At 43.1% G+C, this 18,442-nt stretch overlaps 1 protein-coding gene across 1 annotated transcript in view; it reads left to right on the plus strand.

Moving 5' to 3' along the window:
• Positions 1-18,442, plus strand: part of LOC137375969 (organic cation/carnitine transporter 2-like) — a 128,950-nt gene that overhangs the window by 15,218 nt on the left and 95,290 nt on the right. The window contains exons 2-3 of the mRNA XM_068043781.1: positions 3,505-3,608; positions 12,536-12,690. Coding sequence (XP_067899882.1) covers positions 3,505-3,608; positions 12,536-12,690 — 259 coding nt within the window. The remainder of the gene's footprint in view (positions 1-3,504; positions 3,609-12,535; positions 12,691-18,442) is intronic.

Below are 18,442 nucleotides of genomic sequence, written 5' to 3' on the forward strand. Positions count from 1 at the left end.
CAATGCAACCAGTCAGATTTTGCAGCTCTCCTCTGCAAGAGCACAACAGAATGAACTGTGAATAAGTGAGGATTTTAATACAGGAATTTGGTGAGGATGGGAAGGGGGCAGAGAGGAGAAGAAGATGCTAAGTAATTTACCTGAAGGACAAAAGCCAAAGAGAAAGTAAGAGGGAGAGGGGAATTCAAGGAATTGTAATGAAAGGGGCTTTGTCTTTGTCTTTCTTCTTTAAAGTCATTTGTTCTTTACCTCAAACAACTTTTAAAGTTTAAAGTTCCACTTTGTGTGTTGTAGAAGGTTTTAGGTGGATGCCTTTAAGGCTTAGATTTCATCTGCTGCAATTGCAAGCTGGTCAATGCACTCAATGCACTCAATGCTGAAATGGTCAGTCTTACTGAACAACTGGAAATGCATCAAAACATTTTGGAGGGAAAAGTTTCTACAGGTAATGCGTGAGAGGAGACCAGGCTGGGGTTAGACTAGAAGAGGAGAACCTTTCATTGAAAGGAGGAGAGTGTGTCTCTGTAGAAAGATTGCTGGAAGTAGGCAGTGGATGTCATTGTGGTGCTCGCAAAGTTTCTCTCCTCTGGAAAGAGATGCTGTGGAGACACAAGGTGACTGCAACAGTTGAGTATGTGCCATACATCGGAACAATCCAACAACCTGTCTGAGAAAAAGGGATAAAAGAGAACAAGTAGCAGGTAAGTTGTGGTGTTGGGATATTCTGTATATAGTGAAGGAAACTTCTGTTCATCCAGTACTGGATGTTGGATAAGAAGTCTGACAACTTAGTCATTGGAGGGATCGAGATAGGTGTTGGTGAGGTTGAGCTGGGTGGTGTTAGCAATATGGAAACTGACACTGTTTTTGGATGATGCAGTCCTCTTTTGTGATACACTATTAGCACCATTATTAATTCAAAATTCATATAAGGACCTAAAGTTGGCAATGACTGTTGTTTAAAGTGAGTGTTTGCAGAACAATTGATTCATTTTTTTAAGCTCTGATTTGGCAAGTTGTTGGTGGGAATATTAGATTTTTGTGGTTCTGCCATCAAAACCACCATATTAAATTCCTTCAGTAAAACCACTCATACCATGTTTGTGAAGTTTGAAACATTTGATTATGCCTTGTAGTTTGTAGGTTTTGCACTAATGCTAGAACTACTTTTCAACCCCTATTCTATTGTGCTTGCCCCAATTATTTTCTGCTTAGCTGTCATCTGAGAGTTACTTGTCCTCTTGCACGTGCCCTTTAAGATGGAAATTTAAGCTTGGTCTTAGTGTACCAAATGAATCACTGGCTCAAATTACTGTTTGGTTCCTATTATACAGAGAAATAATGCATAATGGAGACAGGACAGTAATTTGGGCTTGGCTTTATCAATGTTTGTAGTGTATGCAAAATTCAAGTTATTAGCTGATCTCAATTAAGTGTCAGTGTGCTGAATTTGGTAGAGGAAAATAAATCTACCAAGGTTTCTATGTCCTCACTGGTTAGTAACTCCAGCTGAAAAGTGTGTGTGTGGATTTCCATGAGAACAGGATGGAGCTCAGCTGTGATGTCTCCTTTGTTGAATAGCCTACTGACTCACTTGTCAAGTTTCACAAATGATGAACAGCTAACTGGGCAAGTTATTAGACAGAGATTGCACCAGTGGAACCGAGTTCAGCATTGTTCAGTGGTCTCGGGATGTAACGAAGAAAATCAATGAGGTAAAAAACAAAATAAATGACAAAGCTGGATTACAGTCTGTTCACGAATAGGACTAACTATTACATGAGTAAGTGTAATATAAATATAGATGACCTATGAACTATGATTCTCTCAATCTTGCTGGATCCATAAAAGTCCTATCTGTGAAAGCCAGTTGACATTCTACAGTTTTGTTCAATTATTTTCAAACCATGTGAAAAAATTTCACAGTTCTACCTTGGAAATTCAACATGTAGTTTTATTTATTTCCTTCAAAAGATGAATTATATTTGGAAGATTCCGTAACATTTCAAATTGTATATTGTCTGTTCGAATTAGAAAGAACTTCCTTTGACATGTCCTTTCATGTCCTCAATATATCCCAAAGTAAAGGCCTGCTTGGGTCTGCAAATGAGACCCGACCCGGCCCTAGTCCTTCCATTTTTTACCCGAGCCGACCATCAGTTAACTTAACTTCCGTTTTTCACTTTGTTGCTTACCTGCACAAGCTTGAAATAACTGTAACAAAACCACCTTTAAAGTCCAAAAAGTAAATTAACATTAGAGTCACTTACCTGAGGTGGTGATAGAGCGTGTCCCATCGGCCCAACCCGACCCGAGCCCGAATGCCGGAAGTGCGACCTGACCCAACCCAGACCCGACACGTCGTCGGGTCCCATCAGGTTCGGGTCGGGTAGGAGGCCTTTATCCCAAAGCACTTCACAGCTAATGAAATACTTTTGAGATGTAATCACTGTTCTAACATAGACAAACGTGACAGCAATATCTGACAAACAGCAGAGAATGAACCACCAGATAATCTGCTTCAATAATATCAGTTTAGGTATCAATATTGGCTGGAAATGATCCTGCTGTTCTTCAAATAGTGCCAGAGAATGGTTTACCTGTATCTAAGAGGGCAGATGGAATCACAGTTTAAGATTTCATCCAAAACACAGCACTCCCTCAGTACTGAACTGAAGAGCCAGCCTAGATTATGTGCTCAAGCTGAATTCCACTCATACCTCAGCTCATCCACTGTTGAAGCCCTCATCCATGCCTTATTCTACCTCCAGAGTAAATTCTTTTAATATACTCCTGGCTGCCAACCCACTTTCTAACCTCCATAAACTTGACACCATCCAAAACTCTGCTGCCTATATCCTAACTCGCACTCTGTTTCTTTCATCCATTGTCCCTCTGCTCGCTGGCCTATATTGGCTCCTGGTTAAGCAATGCTTCAATTTTAAAATTCTCATCTGTGTTCCCAAATCCCTCCATCACCTAGCCTCTCTGTATCTCCTCCAGCCCCACAACTCTCCGAGATATCTGTGCTCATCTAATTCTGGCCTCTTGAGCACCATGACGTTAATCAATCCATCATTGGTGGCCTTGCTTTCAGCTGCCTGGGCCCTCAGCTCTGGAATTCCCTCCCTAAACCTCTCCATCTCTCTACTTCACTTTCCTCCTTCAAGACACTCCTTAAAACCTACTTCTTTGATCAAACTTTTGGTCATCTGTCCCAATATCTCCTTATGTGGTTCAATGTCATATTTTGTTTTATAATGGTCCTGTGAAGCGCTATGTAAATACAAGTTTTCATTGTTTTGTTGACTGCTCAGACTCCTGGCTTACAGGTGTAAGTACTACCGCTGACCATAGACTGACATCATAGTCGGCATAGTGAGCCAAATGGGCTTTTCTCGTTTCCATCTCTGCCTATTCTTAGAGCCAAAACAGTAAAAGGGCTTGTCTGTAATTTTTCCAAAACCACATTAGTGGAGCTATTCATTTCTCTTTGTATTTCAGTGGGACTTGGTGTGTAACAATGACTGGAAAGGGCCATTTTCTATGTCAATATTCTTCATGGGAGTGCTGGTCGGTTCCTTTATTTCTGGACAGTTGTCAGACAGGTGAGTTATTTCCTTTATTCAACTCTACCAGAAAGACTGATTTGCCCTATGTTTGGCCTCCTATAGAGACAAAAACAGGGCATGTGGTATTCTATTCCAGAAGGTCAATTAATGAAGTTTAGAACAAGAGCCAATCTTCACACTTTATATTTATTTACAAAGTTACACATTACAAGGGTATACTTCCTAACCCAACAACCATCCTTTTAGTCTGTGTCCATTTATAAGGGCTCAAGTGAATGCCCAGCTCCTGCATACAATTAAACACAATTAGTATGCAATAAAAATTTGCGGGATGGGTGTTAAAATAGGGGCTGAGTATTTACCTCGCTGTTTGTACTGAATTCCCTACAGCCGATATTTTAACTCCTGGGTCTCAGGAAGCACGTGAGACATTGCTGCATGCAGGTGGGGTCCTGATATAGATTGAAAAGTCTGGTTCTGATGAGGGCATTCAAACTTCAAATTGATTTTAACCTTGTGTCATGTGAATGATGCACAATACTGACTACACTGGGAAAAGCTGTTGCCGAATGGATCCTGGCCATAAGAGGCACAGCAAGATAATTTCATTTGCAATTCTAATGGATCCCTTGTAGGTCAAGAGGAGCAGGAGTGTTTCTCCAAGTTCCAGAAGGAAACCTTGGGCTTCCTTATCCCAGACTTCCTACCTCTAATCCTTATCATGACCTACCTTACTGCTGAGGACCATTCTCTCAGTTTTGTGATGGTGACCTCCCACTGCCCAAAATCTCACTTCCACCAGCCAGACCATTTATCGCCACCCCACATAAAATTGCAGTGGAGGCGGGAAGGCATTGGGACCAGCCTCCCTCCACCTCTCACTCAATTTTTTGGGGAGGGCCGTAAAGTTCTGGTCATTGTTGCAAAATAACTATCCTAGCATACTCAAGATATTCGCTACCTTTCTGACATGTTCTAGTTTGATGGTCCCAATCTCTATGAAAGTTTAAAATCCCCCATTACAGCCACCCTTCCTGAACTACATGATTGCTTACTCTCAATTTATACAATCTACCACTTCACAACTGCTATGGGGAGTGTTGTGGCTGCTGTACACTACAATCCTAAATACTTTTCTATTCTTTAATTTTGTACGTAACAGGATGCTAGCACCAAGGTAATATTGCTGGACTAGTAATTCGGAAGCCTGGGCTAAGGTTCTGGAGACATGAGTTCAAATCCTACTTTGGCAGCTGGGAGAATTTAAAATTAATTAATAAATTTGGAATAAAATATTCGTTTAACTAATAATCATGAAATTACCAGGTTGTTGTAAAACCCAATCTGGTTCATGAATGCCCGTCAGGGGTTGAAATCTTCCATCCTTACCTGGCCTGGTTGACATGTGACACACACAATGTGGTTGACTCTTAACTGCCCTCTGAAATGGCTTAGCAAGCCACCACAGAAAAGTCAAATAAGAATAAAACCAGATAGACCACCAGGCATCAACCAAAGAACTAGAAATGACAAAGCTAGACCCTGCAAAGTACTCCTCACCAACATCTGGAGAATTGTGCCAAAATTGGGAGAGCTGTCCCACAGACCAGTCATACTCATAGACTGTAAGTTATAATTCGATCAGAGCTAAGTAATCCCACAACCCATGGATCAGATCAAAGCTCTGCACTGCTGTCACATCCAGTCATGAATGTTGGTGGACCATTAAACAACTAACTGGAGAAGGAGGCTTCAAAAAACCTCCCCATTGTCAATAAGAGCAAAGTACTGTGGATGCTGGAACTCTGAAATGAGAACAGAAGGTGCCGAAAATATTTAACATGTAAGGCAGCATCTGTGGAGAGAGAAACAGAGTTAATGTTTCAGGTTTGTGATCTTTCATGGTGAGTTCTGATGAAAGGTCACAGACCTGAAATGTTAACTTGTTTCTCTCGCCACAGATGCTGCCAGACCTGCTGAGTATTTCCAGCATTTTCTGTTCTCATCCCCATCATCAATGATGGGGGAGCCCAGCACATAAGTGCAAATGGCCAGGCTGTAGGACTTGCAACCATCTTCAGTCAGAAGTTCCGAGTGGATGATCCATATTTGCCGCCTCCTGAGGTTCTCACCATCATAGGTGCCAGTCTTCAGACAATTTGAGTAACTCCATGTGATAGCAAGAAGTGGCTGGGGGAACGGGATACAGCAAAGGCTATGGGCTCTGACAACATCCCAGTTGTAATACTGAAGACTTTTATTCCAGAACTAGTCGCACCCTTGGCAAAACTGTTCCAATACAGCTCGAACACAGGCAACTACCTGATGATGTGGAAAATTGCCCAGATATGGTCTGTCCACAAAATGCAGGACAAATCCAATCTTGCCAATTACTGTCCCATCAGTCTACTCTTGATCATTAGCAAAATGACAGTGCTATGATGCGACATTCAGTAACCATAAGCTGCTCACTGATACTCAGTTTGAGTTCCACCAGGGCCGCTCAGCGCCAGGCCTCATTACATAAGAGCTGAATTCCAGAAGTGATGGGAGAGTGATTGTCCTTGACATCAAGATGCATTTAACCAAGTATAACGTTAACGTCTAGCAAAATTGAAGTCGAAGGGAATTTGAGGGGTGGTGGTCGGGGAACACTCCGCTGGTTGGAGTCATACCTAGCACAAAGGAAGATGGTTGTGGTTCTTGGAGGCCAATCATCTCAGCCCCAGGATATCACTGCAGGAGTTCCTCAGGGTCGTGTCCTAGATGCAACTGTCTTCAGCTGTTTCATCGATGACCTTCCCTCGAACATAAGGTCAATAGTAGGGACGTTCCCTGATGATTGCGCAGTGTTCAGTACCATTCACAGCTCCACGGATGCTGAATCAGTCCGTGCCTGCAATTAGCAAGACCTGGACAGTATCCAGGCTTGGGCTGATAATTAACAGGTGACATTCACGTCACACAAGTACCAGGCAATGACCATCTCCAACAAGAGTGAATCTACCCATCTCTCCTGGGCATTCATCAGCATTACCATAGCTGAATCCCCCACCATCAACATCCTGAGGGCAACTATTGGCCAGAAACTTAACAGGACCAGCCATATAAAGACTGTGACATACAACAGCAGGTCAGAGGCTAGGCATTCTGCAGCGAGTAACTTACCTCCTGACTCCCCAAAGCCTGTCCACCATCTACAAGGCACGAGTAAGTAGTGTGATGGAGTACTGTCCACTTGCCTAGGTAAGTGCAGCTGCAACAACACTCAAGAAGATCGACACCATCCAAGACAAAGTAGCCTGCTTGTTTGGCACCGTAATCACCAACCTAAATGTTCACTTCCTACACCACCGACGCACAGTGGCAGCAGTGTGTACCACATACAAAATGCACTGCAGCAACTCACCAAGACTCCTTCGACAGCACCTTACCAACCTGAGACCTCTAGCACCTAGAAGGGCAAGGGCAGCAAATGCATGGGAACACATCCAGTGGCAAGTCTCCCTCCAAGTCACTCAACTTCCTGACTTGGAACTATGTCACTGTTCCTTCAGTGTGGCTGGATCAAAATCCTGGAACTCCCTTCCGAACAGCACTGTGAGTTTACCTTTGCCACATGGACTGCAGCGTTCACCACCACCTTCTCAAGGAAAATTGGGGATGAAAAATAAATGCCTGCCTTCCCAGCGATACTCATATCCCAAGAATGAATATAAAAAGTATTCACTGCCTGCTTAGCTCTCGTTGTATCCTGTTATCAGTTGAAATGATTTCATCCTTAATCACAAAGGCTACTCCTCCCCTTCTACCAATTCCCCTTCTATTATTTTCCTATCTTTCCTGTAGACCTTTATAAACTGGCATATTTAGTTCCCAGTCCTGACCATGTTGCAGCCATGTCTCAGTAATGGCCACCATGTCATACCTTCCAAGTTGAATTTGTATCTGCAGTTCATGCAATTTTTTCCTTATACTCTGTTTTTGTAGAAAGAATGCTCATTAGGGCCACACACTCTAACCTGTCCTTCCAATCCAATGTTTTGCTCATTTTTTTTTTTCCTCTCCTGATTTATTTTCTTTACATCTTTTAGTTTACCCTTTATCTCTAATGCCTAAAGCACAATCTCTAACTGTTACTCTACTCTCTTCTCTTTCATTTATTTTCAAACTATTATTTATGCTACCTTTTCTACCGAATCCCTTCCCTGCAATTACTAGGTTAAGGTTCTTGTGACCACCCTATTTATCCTTTCCACTCAGACCCTTGTCCCAGCCTGTGCCAGGTGAAGCCTGTCCCAATGGTGCAGTTCCTTCCTGTCCCAATGTTGGTGCCAGTGTCCCATGAAATGGAACCCCTCTTTCCCTATGGCTGTGATTACTGGACTCCTGACAACCACAACCATCCTTAGTGTTAGTTATAATTCATGCAGTGGAGGGCTTTCCCTTTGACCCTCATTGACCTCTGCTACAAGAAGTCTCCTTGGTATCAGAATCAAATGTTATCTTGATGCTGATGACAGTTACTCTCACCTCTGTTTGTATAAAGAATGCTTATTTGAATGCTTAAAAGTGAGTAAAATACTGTAGAAGCTGAAAATCTGAAATCTGTTTTTATAACTCTCAGATCTTTCCTGATAGTCATCTCTTATACCCATGTCTAGATAAAGGCTGTAATAAGGTCAGAAGCCACCTTGTTCTGGTGAAACATGAACAGAGCATTGGTGATCAGGCTATTGCTGTGCACGTGTTTGTGGATAGCATATTTGATGACATGATTCATTATTTTACTGATGATTTAAGAGGAGGCAAATAGAACAATAATCAGTTTGGGAAAAATTTATCCTGTCTTTTATGTACAGGACATACCTAGACAATCTTAAAAATATAAGCTATAGCAGGAGTAGACCATACGGCCCATCAAGACTGCTCCAAAATTCAATACAACCATGGCTGAGCTTAAGCTTCAACTCTCTTTTGCCACCTGCTCCCTATATCCCTTGATTCCCTAGAGACCAAAAATCTGTCTATCATGAAGATCCCCACCTGCCAAAAATGGGGCATATTAATTTTGTCACATGAACATTAATTTTAAACTGTTGCTGGAGTGGACAGATGACTTATTTAAAGAGATCAGCAGTGGCTGGGAAAAAGTTTGCATTCGAAGAGACAGTCAGCTAGGAAAAGTCAATAGGAACTGCTCACTGATTCAATTAACAGAGATTGGTCTGGATAATGGTGATCCACATCTTGTCGATGTAAGAGACAGCACTACACCATCACATGCCACCAGCCCCCCGACCCCACACTAAGATCTCTGAAATCTACAGACGCAGGAGTTTGTTTAAATGGTTAGTCACATGACTAACCTGCTGGCCCAGGTCTGGTTTTAAACTGCTCACAGGACAGCATGGGTCAGACTGCAGATTACAACTGAACTTGGAACAAGAGCCTCTCTCCTGTCTGGCTCTCTCGCTCCCCCATTAACTTCCATATTCACTGAATTCACTTAATCCTCAAGAGAGAAAAGACTCCAACAGAGAAACAAGTTTTAAAACGTGCACTGGGCCTTAACGAAAGGGCAAGACTTACCAAAGACTCTACATTGAACTCTAAGAACCAGAATTAGAAACCTAGCGATTGCCTCAAACCTTTCCCCTTTATTCTTTCTACTTTTTCTGTCTCTACCTGCATGTGTGTTAATCGCTAATGCATGCTAATGTTGCATATTTGTAGTCGTTAACCGAATTAGAGTTTAAGATTAAGAAAATTCCACCTTTCTTGTTTTCATCTAAGAAAATCTGTCTAATTGATTGATTTCTTTGCCTTACAATTGGAAAGCAGAGAACAAGGAGTCAATGAGGGGGAGCTAAAACATGGTGTTTTTAAAATTAAACCCTGTTATGGTTAAACCAGGCAAAGGCTGAGAGGGAACCCCGAGACCCCTTTCTGACCTGGTCGTAACACTGTCTATCCCAGCTTTAAATATAATCAACAATGGAACATCCACAACCCTCTGGGGCAGAGAATTCCAAAGATTCACAACCTTTTGACTGAAGAAGTTTCTCCTCATTTCAGTGCTAAATAATTGGCCCCTTATCCTGAGACTATGCCCCTGTGTTCTAGATTCCTCTGCCAGGGGAAAAAGCCTCTCAGTGTCTACCCTGTCAAGTCTGCTCATAATCTTATATGTTTCAATGAGATCACTTCTCATTCTTCCAAACTCCACAGAATAAAGATCTAATTTACTCAGCCTCTCATCATAGGACAACTCCCTCATCCCAGGGACTAATCTGGTGAACCTTCACTCTGCTGCCTCCGATGCAAGTATATCCTTCATTAAATATGGAGACCAAAACTGAGCACAGTACTTCAAGTGTGGCCTTACCAAAGCCCTGTACAATTGTAGCAAGATCTCCATATTCTTGCACTCCAGTCCCCTTGCAATAAAGGCCAACATGCTATTTGCCTTCCTAATTGCTTATTCTACTTGCATGCTAACTTTCTGTGGTCCTTGTATAAGTTTACCCAAGTCCCTCGAAACATCAACATTTTGAAATTTCATGCTTTTTGAAAAAAAAAATTCTGCTTTTCTATTCTTACTACCAAAGTGAATAACCACACACATCCCCACATTATCCTCCATCTGCCATCTTGTTGCCCACTCAGTTAAACTGTCTATATCTCTTTGCAGCCTCTTTATGTTCTCCTCACAGCTTACATTCACACCTAACTTTATATTGCCAGCAAGCATAGATACATTAGTCTCTGTCACTTCCTCGAAGTCATTAATGGACAATGAGGCCCTAGCACTGATCCTTGCGGCACTCAACTATTTACTGCCTGCGAACTTGAAAATGCCCTGTTTATCCCTACTCTTTGCTTTCTGTCCATTAACCAATCTTCTATCCATGCTAATATATTATCCCCAACTCCATGAGCCCTGATCTTGCCTATTAACATTTTGTGTGGCATCTTATTGAATGCTTCTTGGAAATCCAAGTATACAACATCTACTGGTTCCCCTTTATCTACCCTACTCATTATCTTTGGCCTCCTTGTCTCGAGAGACAATGGGTAAGCGCCTGGATGTGGTCAGTACTCATTACATCCTCAAAAACTCTGATAAATTTGTCGAACACAATTTCCCTTTCGTAAAACCATGTTGACTTTGTCTGATGGTACTATGATTTTCTAAGTGCGCTGTTAAGGCTTAACAATAGACTCCAACACTTTCCTGATGACTTGATGTCAGGCTAACTGGCCTGTAGTTCCCTGTTTTCTCTCTCTCTCTCTCCTTTCTTGAATAACGGTGTTACATTTGCTAACTTACAAACTACTGGGACCATTCTAGAATCTCGGAAATTTTGGGAAATCATAACCAGTGCATCCACTATCTCTGTAGCTACCTCTTTTAGAACCCTAGGATGTAGGCCATCGGGTCCTGGGGAATCTTCCATATTGTTGGTTTAGGTTCCAGTGTCACATCTACTGCAATAGTTTAGCTCAGGGATCAGCTGGCACAGGTGCTCAGGTCTTTAGTATTACAGCCAGGATGTTCTCCATAACATTAGTTGTGTTCGGTACAGTTAGACAGTTCTTAATCTCATGTGGAATGAATTGAATTGGCTGGACACTGGAATCTATGGTGGAAGGGACCTTGAGAGGAGGCCGAATATGATCATGGGGCAATTTTGGTTGAAGACTCTTAGTTAAGACTGAAGGAGGTGGATTGCATTGGAATTGCTGAATTGCCCTACCCCAAGGCATCTGCCGATGACTCTGACTCTGTCAAAGTTCACATGGCAAAAGTGAGGTTCCTTCATTATCAAGGCAATGGCCGACACCCTGTCACTAACTGATAAATGAAGCTGTATTTGTTATTTGACTGAATCCAGAGGCCTGAACTAATAATCAAGTGGAGCATGAACTCAAATCCCACCTTGAGAAGTCAAAATCAGTTTAAGCGATATGGAAGTAAAAAGCTGGCATCAGTAAAAGTGAAGCTGTTGGATTGTCAGTAAAAGCTAACTAGTTTACTCTTGTCCTTCAAGGAAGGAAACCTTCCCTCCTTGCCAGGTCTGACTTTAATGTGACTCCAGTCCCACATCAATGTGGCTGACAATTAACTTTCTTCTGAAGTGGTCCAGCCAGCCACTCAGTTGTTGTTCAGGATAACTAGGGATAGGTAATAATAACCAGTGATGACCATATTGTAAGAATACATTCATTAAAAAAAGTCTTTGAGACACAACTAGGACGCATGCCTGCTAAAGTGGCTGGAAGGTCCATTGAAGAAGTAGCTGGCTAGGAAGTGGGTGCTGGGTTCTTCCCAAGTAAACATTTTCCAGTTGCCTCTGTGGCCTCCTTTGCAATGGAGACATAACATTTTAAAACAATATTGTAAATCCTCTTCTTTAGGGTACAATCCAGAATTCCCTCCCTCCAGGTGAGCACCAACTCCACTGTTTGATCTCATCAGATGTAGATCTACTGATCCTACGCTGGGTTTCTTTGAGAGCCAGAGATGTGGGAACTCCTGACCCCACTCCATGTTTGCTCCCTCTTTTACAAATTTATTTTTGGAGCAAGCAGAAGTTAGGCCCCTCACAAGTCATCTTACAATCCCAGAGGTAAGACTGAGACCTTAAATATCTGGGACGCAACTTAATTTCTAACCCTTGGGTGCACCCTTGCAAAAGTTATGGCAGTTGTGTGCCAGCAGGCTTGTAGATTTTCAAACTCCATGTGATTTTATCTTCATCTAAGTATAAGTGGATAAGTCTGTGCTTATGTGCATGGCTGTTATGTAACTTAAAGAACATAGATATGGCATGTAGACCTGTCTATATACAAATATGTGCATGATTTAACGTGAATAACTATTTGCATGAGATTATATGTATGTTAGTGAGTATGGCGCAGTATATATTGTTGAAACTTTATTTGCTTCTGCTTTGCAGGTTTGGGCGAAAGTTAGTTTTGTTTGGAACTATGGCTTTACAGACTGTATTCAGTGTGCTTCAAGTGTTCTCTCCAAACTGGGAAATATTCTGCATTCTGAATTTCCTTGTGGGTCTTGGACACATTTCAAACTATGTGACTGCGTTTGTTCTTGGTAAATATCTATATCATTCAGCACTTTTATTAACCCTTTCCTCTCTACTTTTGATGATTCTGTCACTCTCAGTGTGGCACTAAGTTCTGGTGATTACATGTTGGCCCTGAAGACTGGCAGAAAAACCATGGAATTGTGAGGCTGCTTTTTCTTCCAATCTCTTTCTGTGGAAAGATGGTCATAAAACTTCTGAGATGTGACAGGCAGCAAGAATGTTCCTGCTGGAAGTGTGAATCAGAGGATTGCTGAATTGCAGAAAAACAGCAGGAAGAAAAATGGCCGGTAGAGGTTGGGCTCAGAGGCGGGGAAGTAGGGAAAATTATAGAAAATGTCTTTGGACTGACATCCCGACATGTTCCCACCTCCTTCCATATTTCCCAGGGCAGATTTGGTGGTAAAGTCAGAAATTCCCGTGTCTGAGGGAGAAACCAATTGGAATAATTAAGAAGGCAATTAAGAGTGATTTTGTGCATGGATTCCCTCTTTCTGCACACTTCAGTAGTTTCATGCTGTGTCTGCAACCTGGCAGATTGGAAAAGTTGACAGTACTTTGTGAGGGACTTCCTCAGTGAAACTGACAAGCTGGGAAGACTTTGATCAGTTACACTGAAGAGCTGCAGACATGGGCATGTGAGAAGCTGCTGTGAAAAGTACTTTTCTCAAAGTGTGCTATGCACTGCTTGACAGGTGATTTCCAAATGCTCGGAAGGCACTTCACCTGTGAAGCACTTGTCTCTCCTCCAGCTGAACCTCCTGCTGCCAGCCTTCAGAACAGCAAGGGAGCAGCTTATGTAACTCTACTGCCCACCTCCTCTGCGAATCAAGGACAGGGAGCTTACTGCAGCCAACTGCTCCAGCAGCAGTAGGAGCCTTTTCCTCAGCTACATGCCCTTCTACAGAGCAGATGGGACAACCACTGAGATCCAACTGGAAGGAGGTGAGACCACCAATACATGGTCCACAGGTAGAGTTCCAGCCCTCAGGAGACACAGGCTTTTATGGCAGATTGCCTCTGACATCTTCATCCTCGTGAAATAAGACTACCTTCCTACTGGACCTGTGGACACATTACAAATGGCCAACAAGGTGCCGCTCACTGGAAGCCCTCTCTTTCCCCACCCCTCATCTCTGCCTCTTGCCAAGTTGTGTGCTCTCTTCTGAAGGAGAGAAAGCATGGAGAGGTTAGGAAGGGCTTAAATGTAGGGAAGAACACTATCTATGGAGGGTATCTGTGAGGCATGGATGCACGAATTGAGGGTGAATGTGAGTGCTGGCTGCTCATATGGAGATGTGAGCTACCTGCAGGGGGAGGTTTGAGTGAAGGTGCAAGGTGTGGTGACTTGAGGAGTGCTATTTAAGAGAATTCTGAGAAATTCAGAGTGTGGGGATTGACACCTGGAAGTGTTATGCCACTCATCTTTCCCACCCTCCTGGATCCTCAATCCTCTTGGTACACGGTCTCCAGGTTGGAAGGGTCATGCTCTGCTGTTCATTTCCTCAGCCACTTCCATCCATGGAAGTTTGGGGACTGTCCTCCTCCTCCTATCCTTGGGAGAGCTCACCTCACTGCAGCCCCTCAGCCAACTCAGCTGGTCCTCCAGGTAAGAGTGGGAGACACAAGGGCCAGCCTTTCCAGGTCTCCGCACCATTCCTGTGGATGACGCCGCCTGAAAAATCCAGCTGCTGCTGAGCTTTTCGAAAACAAGTCATGGTGGCTTTAAACAGAAATTCTTCCTCTGACAAAATGGCCCCATCATCCCGCTTGCTCTCCCTAATTGGTTGGGAGCACGGTGGCGGGTTCTTAATTGGTTTTCTCTGACAAAGAGCAAACGGACGGCCGACTAATCTGGAGATCGGGCGAGGGATCCAAAAATAATCCACCATTTCACCAAAGATTAGGATTCCACCCAGTGACTCCCATTTCTTGTACATTTTCTGTGTCATTAACAAAGCAGATTAAAATGAGCATTATTGTTTGTGGCTTCACTGCACACTGGGTCGTACTCTACATTTCCCAACTCTGAAAGTAGACCAGTTGGATTTTCCCAGTTTATGTTATGTTGATTTAGATTTCCCATTAAAAGTACTTTCCTGCTCTCTCTCACTTGAGATGGTGGTGGAATCAGCTTCTGTAGGAACTTGCAGAAGGCAATTGGACATGTATTTGAAGAGAACTAATTTACAAGGATATGGGGAGAAGGGTGTAGGACTAAATTAGACAGCTCTTTCAAAGGGTCAGCAAAGGCATGATGAGCCAAATGGCCCACTTCTGTGCCATAAGATTCTGTGACAATGCCTGTTTTATCTCTTCCTTGACAAAACAATCCTTTTCCTTATTCTGACCAGATGGTTGATAGCATGCTCCTAGTGTTATCTTTGTTTTTTTTTTAACAATAGATGTCTAACCAGTTCATTTTGTAGCTTTTATAGGATAAACTTTTACCTACCAGGTGTCTATTACTTGCACCAACTGCTTTTCTATTCAAACTGACTTTTATAAACATTCGATAATAAATGTTAGATTCATTTCCAAATTGTAGATTTAGCCATGTTTCTGATATTCCCACTATATCATGGTTCCTTGGTGCCACAACAATCTTATTTTCCAGTATATTATTCCTAAAGCTTCTTATATATTTGTTTCCTCTCATGTACGCATTATCTCCTTGTTCTTGCTTGCCAGACCATGTGAGTCTCTCTGAGTTTGAATTTTTACCAGCTCACTGACTACCTTCTCCCCTAGGATCTGTCTCATATGGAGTACTGTTTCTTCCAGTCCTCCGCACACCTGTGTACTTTAAAGGATTTTCTATTGCTGCCTCAATGTTCCTCGCAAGTCTTTTGGCATCAATTTTGTGGGCCGGTCCTTTTTTTATTCTGAAAGGATTCTGTTACTTAGGAAGTTATCATTGTTCTACTCATACCATGCTATCAGCCACTCATTTATCTCTTCAATTCTTTGTGTGAACATTCCTCCTGTCCCAAATATTGTAAATATTTTACAGACCATTCCAATGCATTCTCTAGGTTTGGATTTTGAGATTTCTTTTATATTTGTGGCTTTTGAGACCTCTATTGGCCTGGATTTTGCAGTCAATGGTGATATATTGGCGCTTGTGTATGACTTTGAAGAAAGCTGCCCACAAAGATCTTGCATTCTCTGAGTTGTGGATTTCCTTTTTCATTACGTCAGTTTAAATCCAGCACAAAATCAACAAACTCCCAGCATCCTGCAGCAGTGATGTCATCAAGCAGGTTAAGCAGCCAATCAAATTGAGGTATTTTCACAGATAGCAATCCAGCAAGTAAAAGCCACTAACCCTTCACTTTTCATGTTTCAATTTTATAGGTAGCAAAATGAATGATTTGGGGCATACACACAGGAATTAGGTGCAAGTTAAAATATCATAAACTTTGGGCTGGATTTTATGTCGGGTGGACGGGAGCTGGCCACTGACATAAAAGTCGGTGGCAAACCCGCTTCCGCTTAGCCTGGGGTTCAGTCCCACGTTTTACGGGTCCCCAGGCTTTAATTGGCCCGAGGCGGGACTTCCAGCCACTTGAGGGAGGAGGTCCTGCCTCAGTGAGCTGCCAGCCAATCATCCGGCCGGCAGCTCTTAGTCCCAGCAGCACCACCGGGAGCGGTGGCCACTGTTGCGACTGCAGCCCAGCCGATGACATGGAGCCAGGAATGCAGGTAAGTTTGGTTTGCCTCACCGGGTGCAATCGGTCGGGCTCCTTCGAGGCAAGGGTGGTTGTTTTGGGGGGAAGGGGTTGCATCTTGGGTCCTGGGGGTGGTTGGGGAAGCGGGGGCAGCCCTCAATCAGGTGCCCTATGCCCATTTGTCAGGGCCCACCCCCCGGGGCACCGAGAGGTTGCCAGCTTTCACCGGGCGGCCTTTCCCAGTTCCAAGATGCCTGCTTGTCACGGGTAAAATCGCTTTGGAGATGGGCGAAGGCTCTTAAATGGGCATTAATTGGGAACTTAAGGGCCTTGATTGGCCTGGGGCAGGTGGTCTGTTTTTCGACCCCTCCCCCCACCCCAGCCCTATGTAAAATCGGGCAGAGGCGGGACTGGGTCACGAAGCCCTTCCGGAGCATCCCACTCCATTTTACGCCACCCCACCACGACCATCCGGCTCGCTGGGGTGGCGTAAAATTCCGGCCACCAAAAAATGTTTTAAAAATATCTGCTGTTTCATGTCATAATTTAGATATTTGACCTTCAACAAATATAAAATTACTTTTTCAGGCCTAGTGAGACTTTCTAGCAGTAATCAGGAACCATAAAATGCTATGACCAAATAATTACAGGCCCCTCAGTCTAACCTCAGTAGTGGACAAATTATTGGAATCTATTCTGAGAGACAGGATAAACTGTCACTTAGGCACAGGTTAATCAAGGATAGTCAGCATGGATTTGTTAAGGGAAGATCTTGTTTGACCAACTTGATCGAATTTTTTGAAGAAGTAACAAGAAAGATAGATGAGGGTAGTGCAGTTGATGTGGTCTACATGGATTTTAGCAAGGCTTTTGACAAGGTCCCACATGGCAGGCTGGTTAAAAAAATAAAATCCCATGGGATCCGGGGAAATGCAGCAAGGTGGATACAAAATTAGCCCAGTGGCAGGAAACAAAGGGTAATTGTTGACGGGTGTTTTTGCAACTGGAGGGTTGTTTCTAGTGGTCTGCAGGGCTCAGTACTGGGTCCTCTGCTTTTTGTGGTATAAACGATCTGGATGTACATGTAGGGGGCATGATCAAGAAGTTTGCAGATGACACAAAGATTGGCTATGTGGTAGATAGTGAGGAGGATAGCTGTCGGCTGCAGGAAGATATTAATGGTCTGGTCAGATGGGCAGTAAAGTGGCAAATGGAATTCAACCCAGAGAAGTGTGAGGTGATGCATTTGCAGAGATCAAACAAGGCAAAGGAATACATGATTAATGGGAAAATACTGAGAGCTGTAGAGAAAGTGAGGGACCTTGGAGTGAATGTCCACAGATCCCTGAAGGTAGCAGGACAGGTCGATAAGGTGGTTAGGAAGGCATATGGAATCCTTTCCTTTATAAACCAAGGTATAGAATATAAGATCAGGGAGGTTATGCTGGAACTGTATAACTAATTGGTTAGACCACAACTTGAGTACTGTGTGTAGCTCTGGTCACCTCATTACAGAAAGGATGCAATTGCACTAGTGAGGGTACAGAGGAAATTTACAAGGATGTTGCCAGGCATGGAAAAATGCAGCTTTTGAGGAAAGATTGGATAGGCTGGGGTTGTTGTCCTTGGAACAGAGAAGGCTGAGGGGAGATCTGATTGAAATGTACAACATTTTCAGGGGCCTGGATAGAGTGGAGATGAAGTGGAGGTCAGTGACGAGGGGGCATAGATTTAAAGTGATTGGTAGAAAAATTAGAGGGGAGATGAGGAAAGGTTTTTTCACCAAGAGGGTGGTAGGGGTCTGGAACTCACTACCTGAAAGGGTAGTTGAGGCAGAACCCCTCAACTCATTCAAAAGGAGTCTGGATATGCACCTCAAGTGTCATAATCCGCAGGGCTGTGGACTAAATTGTGGAAGGTGGGATTAGAATGGGTGGATCTTTTTTCGGCCAGCACAGACATGATGGGCCAAGTGGCCTCTTTCTGTGCCTTAAACTTTCGATGATCCAAAACTCTCTTAAAAATGCAGTTACACTTCATTCAAGAAAGTGTAACTATTTCAAGGCTTTTTACAGTAAGACTAAAGGCT

Source organism: Heterodontus francisci, chromosome 12 (genome assembly GCF_036365525.1).
Source record: "Heterodontus francisci isolate sHetFra1 chromosome 12, sHetFra1.hap1, whole genome shotgun sequence".
Classification (NCBI taxonomy): domain Eukaryota; kingdom Metazoa; phylum Chordata; class Chondrichthyes; order Heterodontiformes; family Heterodontidae; genus Heterodontus; species Heterodontus francisci.